The sequence below is a fragment of the Chelonia mydas genome, chromosome 1, assembly GCF_015237465.2.
Source record: "Chelonia mydas isolate rCheMyd1 chromosome 1, rCheMyd1.pri.v2, whole genome shotgun sequence".
Classification (NCBI taxonomy): Eukaryota; Metazoa; Chordata; order Testudines; family Cheloniidae; genus Chelonia; species Chelonia mydas.
In genome coordinates this window covers 59,125,287-59,140,997 of record NC_057849.1, presented here as the reverse complement: position 1 = coordinate 59,140,997, position 15,711 = coordinate 59,125,287, and the positions used below count along the sequence as shown (strand labels likewise).

Sequence of the window (15,711 nt, the reverse complement as noted above, 5' to 3'; positions counted from 1 at the left end):
AAATACCAATAGCAAAAAAGTATACTTGGTTTACTTGAGCAGCCCCCCTCAGAAAACGCATCCTATCAACCAGCCATCACTAAACAAACTGGCTAGTTTAGCTTCCCCAAAAGCCTCACTCTGGCCCTGGCCAAGAGACAAATGACTATTTATCAAACTCTTGCGAAGGTCTTAGGGCATAATGTCCTGTTGGCGCTAACTGTTCCTGCAACTCTTCGACACTAGGGCTGTGAACAGACACAAATATTTCAGTAGGGTTTCATACTGTTGAAAGCAGCCCCATATACAGTCAATTCCCAACAAGACAAATTATAAACACTGTAGGGTGCCAAAGACACCCTTGACCACTGGAGAACTTTACAGGGCCTATGAATGGCCAAATTAACATCAAAGAGTGAAAAACCCAGGCTGTATCCCCAGACACACACACTTTTAATTTAAAGAAATAGACCATTTATTTGGGTCTGCGCTTCCACCAAGCAGGCGAGCCAGGATACTACAGCGGATTGAGGTATGTGTCAGTCCACAACAGAATTTCAGCAGCTCCAAAAGAACAAGAAAGATGAAGGGAAGAGGAGAACTGTAGGATATGAAAGTTCTGTAGTTATATAATAAATAGGCTAAGTGAAAAAACTTGTAATGCTTTTTGAAACACGTTTACCCCCTCCCCCTCAACAAGCTGTCCACAAGTAGCTTGTGATTTTCAAATTTATTCAAAGGTTTTTTATTGTTTTTAAACTCAACTTTTGATAAGTTTGAATTCAAGTGGTGATGCTTAGCAATGATTGGTCAGGTGATTCAAGCGGTACTCAACCAGCCTGATTAAAATTAGCATAGATTATTTGTGTGCACATGCACAAAAACTCATTTTAACATTCCTCTTTCTGCAAACATTTGTGGTGAGAAAACTCATTCATTAGATTATTCACGGAAAGCACACACAATCAAATAAAGCTTAAGCGAACATTTTCCCCTTATTTAAACAAACCCAGTAGTCCTGCAAATTGTTCTATACAGAGCTTAAGGCAACTTCTTTCATAAAATGTAAATCCCTATAGCAAATCCATTAATGTGGCTTATTCAGTTTTGCGTTCAGATGCAGCAACTAACACTTGCATCATATTAAATGTAGCCAACTCTGTAGGTGTCTCACCATTTGACGTCACTCACTTCTCTGCAGTTTCATGTCTGTTTGCAGATCTTACATAACAGTCATCGATGATAATCTTACATCTATGCAATAAGCAGTTACATTTTGTTTCCAGCTACAGGAAGATAAGAACTGCATATGAGAACTTGTAATGTGTATTGTGAAAGATTTTCAGCTTGGAAGTGAATCGCAACAGCTACCAGGTTCAGAGTCCCATTCTCTTTTAGTATAGCATTAGCGTTTGAATGGATATTTAAGGGGAAGGGTGTTTGAAAGTCCCATAGGAAATTAGACATTCAATGACAGAAGCAGATCCAGTGTCTTAAAGGCATTTAGCTAGGGAGAAAGTACCTTTGGGACATGCTCTCCAGATCAATGTCTACAGTAACCCCTCCTGTAAATGTTGGGGGTCTCGGTCAGTGGGTGTCCGTTGCTATTGCAGTGAAGCTTGACCCACGTGTGCTGTCACCACACTGAGGCAAGTGCCACAGGAGTAGGAGTGAGTGATATAGGTTCAGGCAATAGCTCAGCACTTCTGAGTGCATGAGCCACTTCCACGACTGGCTTCGTTAGAAGCATCTGCAGGAGCAGGTGAGGAAAGCAGTCCGTTTTCAAAGAGATACCCAGTACTTGGCCTGTAGAAGTCAGCAAGCCTGCAGCGTTGCACAGAGTGGATTCAGGGTCATGTATCTCTCTCTCTCTCTACATGCCCTCCCCAAGTAGCCTGGCATCTCTCAGGTTGGAAAGTGCCGCCCCAGAGGTTAGTACGGGTCTCTTTTTAAAACAAAACTGATCCACCATTTTGAATTAGGATGCTTACCAGGATAACATTTTCAGGTTAATTTTTTTTTTTTTTAAATCAAACTTGAAAGTCAAGGCATTTCTGTAGTATTGTTTCAAAGAGGAGAAAAAATTCTGCACATTTTATCACCTCTTGCTTGTAATAAAAATCTGACAGGATTAAAAGAGTTTTTCAACCTTGTTTATTGTCTCTACATTGCATGCAAAGTTATATATGGGAACTGTCAACTTGTCAAATATAAAATAACAATAATAAAAACAAATTCAGAAACAAAAAGAGTAAAAAACCAATAGCAGCAAAATATTAATGATGGCATACACTTAAACTGATCACATTAAAAACTATTTTCTGTCAGGACAGGTATTCAAGCATAGTATTAAAACCTTATTCTTTTTTTAAAAAGTCACATTACAAAATGTTAACACGGCAGGATGATTTAAAAATACCAATGTTTAAAACAACATTATCCACCCTGTAGACAGACGCCATATATATCTGTATCTAGTTTCTTCAGAGGTATATACAGAAAACTGTGTGGCTCTTCATAGTAATCCAGTCTCACATAGCCACAGATGGAGCTTCCAAAAACATCCTTCGAGCAGCTATTCTCAGACATTTGGGGCACTCTCCAGACTTGAAACACTGATTGTGGAAGCACGCTTTGCAAACTGTTTACACACACAAGCAGATGGGGAAAACTGCATCAATAATTGTATTCCCTGAAGGATGGTAGTTTATCCCGATACGAAAGTAACTGAAGAAGACTCATGACCAGGACAATGAAGCACAATGTAACAAGGTTAATTCCATATTTTGATCCCAAGCCAATGAACCTTGAGGTCAATTGGAGTCTTTCCATTGATTTCAATGGGCACTGGATTAGGTCCAGAAAAATCTGATGTAACAGCACTACATTTGCTATTTCAAACTCAAACTGAGATATGTAAACCCATACCAAGAACACACTTGAATTTTGTTTTAACTTACATGCAGACAACACATCCAAGTTTTCAAATATACAATAAACTCACTGAGACAAGAGAGTTTGAAATCAGTGGGACTACTCACATGCTTACAATTAGGTACGTGCTTAAGTACCTTGCAGATTCGGGGCCTGAAATATTATACTTGCACGCACACACGTGCTCACAAGAAAGAAATAGCTTTGGGATGGAACATACCTGTACATCTTTTGCATGTGGCAGTCTGAAATGGGAAGAGTACATCTGAGCTCTGGCAAAATTCACAAATAAATCCCTTGGCTTGACAAAGCTAGAAGAATTGAAAAAGAATTAATTACTTTTTTGATGTTTATTAAAAGTTCATATTTATAAAAAAAATATGGTCAATTGTGGCTATTCTTCAGGCTATATACCAGACACGGTGATTCCCTTACCTCGCAGTTTTCTACATGAAATGTGGAGCTTTTTAGAATATCCCTGAGAAGAGGCACTAACAGCCCTCGTTTAATCTTCACCAAGTCATCCATTGAGAACAAATGCAGCTCTGTCGTCAGGTGGCTGGAGACCTGTTCAAATTCTTTCAATACACTACAGATTTAAAAAAAAAAAAGTTAAATTACAAAGTGACATGTTTATTGAGAGCATGTAGTAAGTGGAGACAGCCAAGTCTCATCAACCAGGAAGAACATAAAATTGATACCTCTATACATAGCAGAACTGAGTTAAAGGGCACCTGTGAATTTTGCAAAAAGCCTGAAAGTTATAAAAATTTTTTTCCTGCTTCGTAACTAACCTTAGAAGAAAGGCTATTAAGTCTTGCCTATCCAGTTTCTGCTGGAGTGTTCGTTGGAAGGCTACAGTGAGAACTTTCTTGGCTTGTGGGTGAGGGTGTATGGGGGTCATTATTTAACATAGCTTTTTCTCCCGAAGTTTGAGTTCAATAAGTATTTAAACTAAAAAAATTCTGTTCTCAATTGTGGAGGCATGAATCTTGTCATATGCAATAACCCCACCCGTTCACTGATCATCCGCAGAACGCTCACACAGAAACAGCATCGGCCGCTTACTATTCGAATGCACTCAAAAAGAAGTAAGTGGTTGTTGGTTCTGATGTGGTTGGGGGGGGGGGGGTTTTGGTGGCGAGAGTGTTAAAAAGCCTTTTAGACTATTCAGCCATTGCAGCAAGCGCAAGAGGAGCACTATTGTTGTGCATTTTAACTTTCATTTGCTAACCATAATTGGATGGAGAAAGAGTGCATCAAAAATGCTTAGTTTTGACAATAATATTTTCATCAGTCATTGAATCATTATTGTCCCTAGCCCCACGGTAGAGAGAGAGAGAGAGAGAGAGAGAGAGACTAAACATTTACCGTTTTTTTTTTTTTTTTTGTAATTTTACTAATTTATTTTCTTATTTACTTGCCTGGTTTATAAAAGACCTCTAATTCTGTGGGTGTAAGCGATAGCATTTAGATGTCTTATCCAGAACTCAGCTCAGTGTCCAAGTGCTATCATCTGCACCCACAACTAATTGCAGGTGCAAAACAGAGGTCCATTATTTTTCCATTTTATAGTTACTACATTAAGCATTGCAGGCAAGCATTTGATTTAGACAAAAAATAACATTTCCTGGAAGAACATCTTGCTTTTCTTTAAACCCACCAATGTTCCCTAAAGCCACAGAGAAGTTAGGCTGATTGTGTAATGAGAGAAAGTAGTCAGAGCTGCCTAACTCAGGCAGAATATGCACATTTTCTACAGCTTGTTTTGTGTCATTAGTTAATGAAGATGAAATGAATACAGTCTACTAAAGAGCCATGATTTGAGCAGCATATGGAATAACCACTCTAGTCACCTTAGAAAAACTTTGAACAGACATTACATTGCTGAGCAAGGACACTCACATTGTTCCTCCAAGAGGAATAGTATCAGAAGGACGAAAGAAAAAAATCTGCCAAAAATTATTACACACATCGAATCATTAATCAAGTCTCATAAGGGTTTCTACAATGGTACTGGGGAAAAAACAAGCTGCCTTATAAAATACACTATCACTTGACATTTGCAATAAATAAATTTGCAATAGATAAATTTGCAGGGGAAAGGAAGACGATATCAGAATTTCTGTTGATCATACAGAACTAACTTCCTTAAAAAGTACATGATTAAAAATTCATCTGGAGGGGGAAGCTCCATGAATAACTATTGTACTTCTACCAAGTATTTGCTATACTTAATCATGCTCCATACCTTTCAGCAAACCTGCAGGTTTTCAGTAGTTTTTTAATATGCAAAAGCTGTTCTTGTATCTCCTAAAGGATGAAGGGTAGATAAATGTAGTATTTAAAATGAAAAGCAGAGCAGCATATTTAAACATTCAGAACTGTTTAAGAGCAGTAATTTAGACAGTAATATTTAAAAATTAGCATTTCACCATAGAGCAGTTTTAGTTTAAAATTAGGAAAAATACAGCAGAGGGTTAGACAGATCAGCTATATAATGCACCAAAAGGCCTACCCCACAAGTGAGTATGCATGGCCAAAACATACAACCTGAAGCTGCAGGTTGTTCCTGCAGGATCAAAGACTAGATAAAACCAATTGCTATGCCCCAGGGCAGGGGGAAGAGTTTATAAGCCCTTCCCTTGGGTTCACAAGAGCCAATAGACTTGTGCTGCACCCTTTTGTCCAACCAGTTAGCCACAGAGCCACCCTCCTCTCCCCAACCCACAGGGAGGTCAGTGTGCCCACAAGAAGGGGAGGGGGAGTGTGAAATCCTTAGAGGAGCCAACTATTTTCTTTCCCCTGCTGGCCCAGACACAGCTGCTTCATGGGCAGAGAGAGGCAGCCAATCTAACTGCTGGTCTCTCCTGGTGGCAGGTACTTGTTCAATAGGGCATCCAATTCCCTGATAAACTGGACATCTCAAACAAGGTGGGCAATAGGATTGAGGCTCCTAAAACCCCCTCTTCCCCATCCCTTTAACCCTCATTGGAGTCGACAGCGGTGGGGTCCCAGCAGGTGGATTGGAACAGCGGGAGAAAAGGGAGGATGGTAGCAGCCCTCCTGCCCTCAGGTGCTACAGGTAACAAATGAAGAATGGCCTGCACTGGATGAGTTATTGCCGGATAGTGCCCAGATATGTTACTTAATAAAGCAGCAACCTAATTAAACCAGATTCCCGGGGTCTAGTCTTTCTTCTGGCAGCGTGCAGGAAATGCCACACACTTCAATTACAAAGAAGCTGCACTTACCCTGACTCTGTTCAGTTCCTTTGCTTTTGTATAGAGGGTTTTGTTGATACACGACACATTGAAGATGGGGTTTTGCCATATGCTGAGCAGGAGATGTTTGGAGAAGTTACAGACATAGTACTTTTTGAAGTCCCATTTAATCAATATTCGGGCAGGGATGGAAGTTTGTGCATAGCTATGGCAACAGTCACAGAAGTACTTCCCCAGGTAATCACAATAGCGGAGTCTCCTGATGTATTCTGTGGCGGATCAACAATGAAGATAGTTTTTAGAAGAATGGTTCTTTAAAGAATTACTGTATTGCCTTTTAACTGCGTCAATCCAGTAATACATAATGCAGATCTACAGAAAAATGGGCTGGGCTGGGGGGTGTCTTGTTTTTTGAAGTAGAAGACTCGTGGTCAGATTTAATATTCTGAATTAAATACGGAAACCTCTTTTGCAAGACTGATCATAGTTATATCACCATCAAAATTTACACAGATCCTTACTGGAAACAGTGTTGGCTGCTTCCCCAAAACAAGTTCAGGACTGGGGCTTCTGGTTACAGGTGTAACCTCACTAATTCCTTTGCACAGTTATTGTTAATGATTCTTTGAGTCTTTGATGTCAACTCAAATATTAATTTTGTTCTGCCAGTCATGAGCGAGTGCTTCTCTTTGTATAATGACAGGTTTCAGAGTAGCAGCCGTGTTAGTCTGTATCCGCAAAAAGAACAGGAATACTTGGGCACCTTAGAGACTAACAAATTTATTAGAGCATAAGCTTTCGTGGGCTACATCCCACTTCATCGGATGCATAGAATGCAACATATAGTAAGATAATATATATATACACACACACACACACACACACAGAGATAAGTTGGAAGTTACCATACAAACTGTGAGAGGCTAATTAGTTAAGATGAGCTATTATCAGCAGGAGAAAAAAAGAGAAAAAAAAGAACTTTTGTAGTGATAATTAAGGTGGCCCATTTAGACAGTTGACAAGAAGGTGTGAGGATACTTAAGGAAATAGATTCAATATGTGTAAGGACCCAGCCACTCCCAGTCTCTATTCAAACCCAAGTTAATGGTATCTAGTTTGCATATTAATTCAAGCTCATTGGAGTCTGTTTTTGAAGCTTTTCTGTTGCAAAATTGCCACCTTTAAATCTTTTACTGAGTGACCAGAGAGGTTGAAGTGTTCTCCTACCGGTTTTTGAATGTTATGATTCCTGATGTCAGATTTGTGTCCATTTATTCTTTTGCGTAGAGACTGTCCGGTTTGGCCAATGTACATGGCAGAGGGGCATTGCTGACACATCATGGCATATATCATATTGGTAGACGTGCAAGTGAACAAGCCTCTGATGGTGTGGCTAATGTGATTAGGTCCTATGATGATGTCACTTGAATAACTATGTGGACAAAGTTGGCATCGGGCTTTGTTGCAAGGATAGGTTCCTGGGTTAGTGTTTTTGTTGTGTGGTGTGTGGTTGTTGGTGAGTATTTGCTTCCAGTTGGGGGGCTGTCTGTAAGCGAGGACTGGTCTGTCTCCCAAGATCTGTGAGAGTGAGGGATCCTTTTTCAGGATAGGTTGTAGATCTCTGATGATGCGCTGGAGAGGTTTTAGTTGGGGGCTGAGGGTGACAGCTAGTGGTGTTCTGTTACTTTCTTTGTTGGGCTGTCCTGTAGTAGGTGACTTCTGGGTACTCTTCTGGCGCTGTCAATCTGTGGACTCCTCCTGAAGGTCGAAACAACAGACTGGACTTCTACATAGATTGTGCACGTCGACGTGCACAGGCTGAAATTGCGGAAAAGCAGCATCACTTACCCCATAACTTCAGCCATGCTGAACACAACCCCATCAACAGCCTCAGGAACAACTCTGACATCATAATCAAAAAGGCTGACAAAGGAGGTGCTGTCGTCATCATGAATAAGTTGGAATATGAACAAGAGGCTGCTAGGCAGCTCTCTAACTCCACATTCTACAGGCCATTATCCTCTGATCCCACTGAGGATTACTAAAAGAAACTACACCATCTGCTCAAGAAACTCCCTGAAAAAGCACAGGAACAGATCTGTGCAGACACATGCCTAGAACCCCGACCTGGGGTATTCTATCTGCTTCCCAAGATCCATAAACCTGGGAATCCTGGATGCCCCATCATCTCAGGCATTGGCACCCTGACAGCAGGACTGTCTGGCTATGTGGACTCTCTCCTCAGGCCCTACGCTACCAGCACTTCCACCTATCTTCGAGAAACCACTGACTTCCTGAGGAAACTATAATCCATCGGTGATCTTCCAGAAAACACCCTCCTGGCCACTATGGATGTAGGAGCCCTCTACACCAACATTCCACACAAAGATGGACTACCAGCCGTCAGGAACAGTATCCCCGATAATGTCATGGCAAACCTGGTGGCTGACCTTTGTGACTTTGTCCTCACCCACAACTATTTCACATTTGGGTACAATATATACCTTCAAGTCAGCGGCACTGCTATGGGTACCCGCATGGCCCCACGGTATGCTAAAATTTTTATGGCTGACTTAGAACAATGCTTCCTTAGCTCTCGTCCCCTAAGACGCCTACTCTACTTGCACGACACTGATGACATCTTTATCATCTGGACCCATGGAAAAGAAGTCCTTGAGGAATTCCACCATGATTTCAACAATTTCCATCCCACCATCAACCTCAGCCTAGACAAAACCACACAAGCGGTCCATTTCCTGGACACTACTGTGCTAATAAGCGATGGTCACATAACCACCACCCCATACCGGAAACCTACTGACCGCTATACTTACCTACATGCCTCCAGCTTCCATCCAGGACACACCACACTATCCATTATCTACAGCCAAGCTCTAAGATACAACTGCATTTGCTCCAATCCCTCAGACAGAGACAAACACCTACAAGATCTCTATCAAGCATTCTTAAAACTACAATACCCACCTGCTGAAGTGAAAAAACAGATTGACAGAGCCAGAAGAGTACCCAGAAGTCACCTACTACAGGACAGGCCCAACAAAGAAAATAACAGAACGCCACTAGCTGTCACCTTCAGCCCCCAACTAAAACCTCTCCAGCGCATCATCAAAGATTTACAACCTATCCTGAAAAATGATCCCTCACTCTCACAGATCTTGGGAGACAGACCAGTCCTCGCTTACAGACAGCCCCCCAACTGGAAGCAAATATCACCAGCAACCACACACCACTCAACAGAACCACTAACCCAGGAACCTATCCTTGCAACAAAGCCCGATGCCAACTCTGTCCACATAGTTATTCAAGTGACATCATCAAAGGACCTAATCACATTAGCCACGCCATCAGAGGCTCGTTCACCTGCACGTCTACCAATGTGATATATGCCATGATGTGGCAGCAATGCCCCTCTGCCATGTACATTGGCCAAACCAGACAGTCTCTACGCAAAAGAATAAATGGACACAAATCTGACATCAGGAATCATAACATTCAAAAACCGGTAGAAGAACACTTCAACCTCTCTGGTCACTCAGTAAAAGATTTAAAGGTGGCAATTTTGCAACAGAAAAGCTTCAGAAACAGACTCCAGTGAGAAACTGCTGAGCATGAATTAATATGCAAACTAGATACCATTAACTTGGGTTTGAATAGAGACTGGGAGTGGCTGGGTCCTTACACATATTGAATCTATTTCCTTAAGTTAAGTATCCTCACACCTTCTTGTCAACTGTCTAAATGGGCCGCCTTGATTATCACTACAAAAGTTCTTTTTTTTCTCCTGCTGATAATAGCTCATCTTAACTAATTAGCCTCTCACAGTTTGTATGGTAACTTCCAACTTATCTGTGTGTATGTGTATATGTGTGTGTGTGTATATATATTATCTTACTATATGTTCCATTCTATGACGAAGTGGGATGTAGCCCACAAAAGCTTATGCTCTAATAAATTTGTTAGTCTCTAAGGTGCTACAAGTACTCCTGTTCTTCTCTTTGTATAATGGACCCAGTATAGGGCTTTACACTCATTTCAAAGATTTCCCATGCAATGAGACCTGATGAAGTGGATACATCTGCACATTACAATGCATTAAGCAGTTTGCGAAAAAAGTATCCCAAAGATTTTTATAACTCCAACAGGGTTTTGTAGTCAAGTCTTTAAAAATAAGAAAACTACTTACATACCCTTTCTTTTTAAGACCAGTTGACAGTACGAATTGGCAAGGATTACGAATTCTATTTCAAAAGTATTTTCTAATTAAGATTTATGATTTGCAGCTTGGAGACTTGAATTTATTTACTAATAGCCTACTTTAAAAAAGTCAAGCTATTTTACAACATCATAAATAATGCTTCCAGTTTTATTATTGAAAGTCATCACTTCTAACTGTGGATAAGTAGGAGTGCTATGAAGTGGCCTACAGCTGATGGAGAAAGGCGTTGTGTTCTGGCTGTAATGACATTTCAGATGGTGATATGATCCTATTGTGCATTGTGTTACGTGCATCCCCAACATGGAGCGTTTTCTTCTAGTTAAGGTATTGTCAGAACTGCAAAATGCATCATGTCAACGCAAGAATACAGGTTGGCAAACAACCTGGGTTTGCTTGGTGTGGTATGTCTGGGGGTTTGTGTTTGTGTTTCAGTACTTACTGAGTTCTATTGGGGTTCCACAACCAGCACAAGTAAAGTTTTGTGCAGCTACAACGGCATCTCTCCTGTACAGACAGACAAAATTAAACCTAACTATACAAAAGCATATCTGATCAATTACATTCTCCCAGAATGACAGACACCTGCACTAATACTTATGAATATTTTCAACTTGGAAGTCTGATCATGTTACTCAAAAAAACCCCACAATGTAGGAAGAGAAGTCAGTTGTTAAAGAGAAGTCCTGTATGCTATTTTACAGTGGAACTCTAAGCTAATCTTTGTAGAATATACAGACACTGCTACCAGAGATCATGGTATGCGAGAAGTGCGATACTTCCCCAGTCTTTCTTTAAGAAAGCTTAAAGGGATACGGTCAACCCAGGAAAAAAAAGTCACATTTGTCTGAACATTTTGTACCCATCATTAATTGCAAGTAACACCCAAGGTTGTTTTAACAGAATTTGGCAGAAAAAAAGTTGTTCATTTACTTTGTGCATTTGACAGCACTTTAAGTAGAGTGAGATTCATAGTTCTTCTGCGTAGTCAGTCTTTTGCTTGCTGAAAAAAAACTCTTGAGCCAGCAGGGGAGCAAAAAACAAAGACCTCACAACTAGGGTGACCAGATGTCCCACTTTTATAGGGACAGTCCCGATTTTTGGGTCTTTTTCTTATATAGGCTCCTATTACCCACCATCCCCGTCCCGATTTTTCACATTTGCTGTCTGGTCACCCTACCCACAACCCTCAAAAAAAGTTACTCACCATATTGAGTAACCGTATACAGACAGTGTTAATCAGGACATAATGACTCAGCAAAAGTAGGCATTACTACATAACTTCCAGTGAAACACTGGAGAACAAGGTACTGAATAACAGCTCCGATCCAAAGCCCAGTGAATCAACAGAAATCTTTTCACTGATCTCAACAGGCTTTGGACTGGGCTCAGTGTATAACAGAAACAAAATGACTAGTCGCACAGACAGACAAGTACTTGAGACTTACTTGAGTGATGGGTGAATACTAAATATTATTTGAAACCTAGGTGGGGCCCAGTCTGTGGTTCCTCTTAATTTGGCTTTGACCTTTATTTCTTCTGCCAGATTCCCACTAGACTCAAGTTCCTTTGGAATATTTTCTTTATTCGCATACTATTGAAGACAGAAAGACAGACTTAAGTGTGGAATTTAACCTGCAACCTAGTAGCTGAACAGATGCTAACATGCTTTGCAGACTATGCAATGAAGTGTCACATTCAACACTCCAACAGCTGTCAGTACAATCACAGCTTTGATACCCAAAATCATGTTTAGTAGCAATTCTTGAAGGATTTCCTGTGTTCACAGAGATCCCATTTACATGATTGTCCTACGCTGAATTAAAGGCATTAGAGCTTTCTAACCAAGACAGACTCCCCCCACCGCCAAAACTGCTTAAAAATAACCAAACCCTGAACACACACATTAAGCATCCTCCTTCTCCCCTTGCCAATGAGGCAGCTGCACTGAACACGCTGAATAATAAGCACATTGTTTTCTGTTTAGAGACTTACTTTCTGCTTAGTTGTGTTCAGGCTCCTAGACAGCTGAATGTTAGTTTCTGCCTGTAACCAACATTTCCTGAATGCTTGGTAAAGCTTCTGTGCTGTTACTTCAGCAGAATTGCAGCCCAGATCAAAAGATAATCTGAAAATTAAGCAAGCCAAATGGCAGCATTTCATAAGTAGATTTGTGTCTTCCACACCCCTGAAGATTCCTCACACACCCTCCCTCCTCCCCCCACTTTGATTCACCTATGACCTCTAGGACCCTTGTGCCACAGCCATCAAACAAACTATGTTCCCTTCCTGCCTCTCTTTAGGAGAAGTACCATGTGGCAGGGAAGAGTATTGCCACCTGGCTATTTACTAAGTTACGAGAAATACAAAAAGTTACCTTTTATCTGGAGATGCTGCAATATTTTCCAAGTCTTCAAGTTCTGCAGAAAAGGAGAAAAAATTTGTTAGCCCAACAAAAGCAAAAACCTCCTACCATTGTATTCTATCTACTTTAGGGCTAGTCTACACTGGCAATGCTCAAGCTTAACGTGCCTTGTGTGGTCGTGGTGCAGCGCTGGGAGAAAAAAAAAAAACCATCTCCACAGGGGGCGCGGTTCCCTGTGCTGGGAGCACGGCTCCCAGCTCTGAGGCATTGTCTACACTGGCGCTTTACAGCGCTAAAACTTGCTGCACTCATAGGGGTGCTTTTTCACACCCCATGAGTGAGAAAGTTGCAGTGCTGTAAATTGCCAGTGTAGACAAGCCCTTAGGATTTTATATGGCTCCCATCATCATAGTATCTGAGCACCTGACAATCCTTAATATATTTATCTTCACAAGAGCGCTGTCAGGTAAGAAAGTGCTATTATCTCATTTTCATCAATCATCATCATCACTCCCATAACCACATTGGTTGCTGGGGCACCGTCATTGATGAGCAATCAACCAATTGTCTCCACCCCTGATGATTGTGTGTGAGTGATGAGTATCCGCGAAGTCCATTCTTGTCCACTCTTTTATGTTGTCTGTCCATCTCTTCTTCTGTCTACCTCTTCTTCTCTTCCCCTGCACTGTCCCTTGAAGGATGATCTTGGATAGGCCAGATAATCTTGTTACACGGCCGTACCACTTTGGCTTGCACTTCTTCATGGTCGTCAAGAGGTCTTCATATGACTCACTGCATTGGGTGATAATGTTGTGGACCTCTTCACTAGTGACATGGTCGAAGTAGGAGATGCCCAGGATTTTACGGAAGTATCTCATCTCTACTACCTGGATTTTCCATTCATGTCTCACACGCATACAGAAAAACGAAGATGACCAGTGCGTGCAGCACTTTCAGTTATTTTCCAGGGAGATGTTCTTATTCCTCCAAATTGGCTTTAGCTTTGCCACCACTGCTGTTTGCGCAGTTCTTGCCAGAATTTCTGCCTTTGATCCTTCATCAGTGACGATTTCCCCCAGATAATTAAACTGTTTCACTGTCTCCAGTTCTTGTCCACTGACAGGGATATGTGAGCTGACCCAGTCATGTTTGTTTGTTGTCAGCTTGGTTTTCTCTGCACTAATTTCAATGCCATATTCTGAGGAGGTTTCATCCAATCGTTTCACAAGGTTGGTAAGTTCATCTTCGCTACCTGACAGGCCAGCAATGTCATCAGCAAACCAAAGATTTGAGATTGTTCACCCCCCAGTGCTGACTGTCCATATGTGATCATTTATGGCATCAGTCATTATGCGTGCCATACTCAACGCCTTCTTGAAGTCAACAAAGATGGGATAGACGTCCTGCTGGTGTTGTAAGTATTTCTCACATAGAACACAAAGATTGAAAATCTGTTCTGTGATACTTCTTCCAGCACGAAAGCCAGCCTGCTCTTCAGCGATGATATTCTCCGCTTGTGGCTTCAATCTGTTCCATATGACTTTCAACATCACATGGCTGGGATGGCTAATTAAGCTTATGGTCCAGTAATTTTGACACAATTGCCTTTCTTTCACAGAGTGATGATTAGTGACTATGTCCACGTGGAGGGCCACTCATTGGTCTGCCAGATCTTCTTGCAGATCTTGGTGAGTACATCTATTCCTATTTCTCCTCTGAATTTCATCAGTTCGGCTGGGATATTGTCAATACTTGTAGCCTTTCCATTCTTGAGTGATTTCACAGCTGTCTCCACTTCTTCATGCAGTGTTGGAAAGTCCTCCTCCTCTGTTGAATCTGGGCTGTCTAGGACACTAGGATCTCCATTTGTCTGGTGGTTTTATAGATCAGAGCAGTAATTTGTCCACCTATTGATGATGTCCCTTTCTTCTGTAAGACTGTTCCCTTCTTTGTCTTGAATTGTGTTAGCTTTTCAGATTTTTTACAGATAGGTAATGGAGGCACAGAGATGCTAAATGACTTGCCCAAGGTCACACACGAAACCTGTGGCAAAGCAGGGAATTGAACTCAGGTGTCTCAGGGGCTATATAGGGAATCTGTGGTGTGTACACTTTGGGCACTACCACGTACAATGCGCATGCACGTTAATATACATGTCAACCAGTGGAAAGTATTCTTGCTGTAGAAATGAACTCCTGTATTATTATTATGTATGATAGAGTTTTAGCACTTATGCAAAGCTATTTCAACTCTTCCCATTAGTAGTGCATGATTACCAAGAGAGAAATTTTACCATACACCTCTGAGTTTGTACTATAAAACACATACTATGGCAACATGTAGCTCTGGAAAAGTGGCACTCAAGTAGTTAGTAAATCCATCCAGACTCATTGCAAGTTGCATCTGCATAGTTTGAAAGTCTTACCAATAATTACAAATTCATCGTCTGAGTCACTATCGCAGTGAAATCTACCGGCCTCATGATGTGATGGTGGATTTACTGATGAGCTGACCTGCAGCACAGCACAACCTTTAACAAAGGAAGTGATTCATTACTAAAAGAGTTTCATGGAGGGATTAATACATTTAGATCTGTGCACTATTTTAAACATTCTGTCACTGTCTTCTCCTCTCTCTCCATCAAACAAAAGCCACACGCTAAATGTAGAATGAGCTTTTGTATGTTCTTTGGGGTAGGGGCTGTCATTTCTTTTGTATTTGTAAAGTGCCTGACACAACGGGGCCTGAGCCGGCTGAAGCCTGTATTAACTACTGCAATTATAAATATTTAATAGTAATGTGCTTCCCCCACCCCACACACTTCTACTTCAGTGATTTCCCCCCCAAGAAGTTACATCGTTTAGATTCATGTTATACAATGTATTAAAATTCCTTTTGGGACATGCCCATTTTACAAATTCATGTACTGTACAGTGTTACAATATCATAAGCCTTTGTCACCCTGACTCATACTA

The 15,711-nt window shown here is 41.1% G+C and overlaps 1 protein-coding gene across 8 annotated transcripts in view; it reads right to left on the bottom strand.

The window, feature by feature from the left end:
• Positions 1–436: 436 nt before the first annotated feature.
• The window catches only part of RUBCNL (rubicon like autophagy enhancer), a 51,453-nt gene continuing 36,178 nt past the window's right edge, over positions 437–15,711 (bottom strand). For 7 of the 8 annotated variants that reach the window (XM_037894121.2, XM_043522506.1, XM_037894131.2 and 4 more), the window contains 10 exons: positions 15,162–15,266; positions 12,749–12,791; positions 12,367–12,499; positions 11,820–11,965; positions 10,814–10,878; positions 6,168–6,406; positions 5,165–5,226; positions 3,349–3,502; positions 3,134–3,224; positions 2,111–2,620 (listed from right to left, as the gene is read on the bottom strand). In XM_037894121.2, coding sequence (XP_037750049.1) covers positions 2,511–2,620; positions 3,134–3,224; positions 3,349–3,502; positions 5,165–5,226; positions 6,168–6,406; positions 10,814–10,878; positions 11,820–11,965; positions 12,367–12,499; positions 12,749–12,791; positions 15,162–15,266 — 1,148 coding nt within the window. In that variant the 3' untranslated portion in view covers positions 2,111–2,510. Of the gene's footprint in view, positions 1,730–2,110; positions 2,621–3,133; positions 3,225–3,348; positions 3,503–5,164; positions 5,227–6,167; positions 6,407–10,813; positions 10,879–11,819; positions 11,966–12,366; positions 12,500–12,748; positions 12,792–15,161; positions 15,267–15,711 lie in introns of those variants that run through there. The other variant, XM_043522502.1, reaches the window with a different exon arrangement.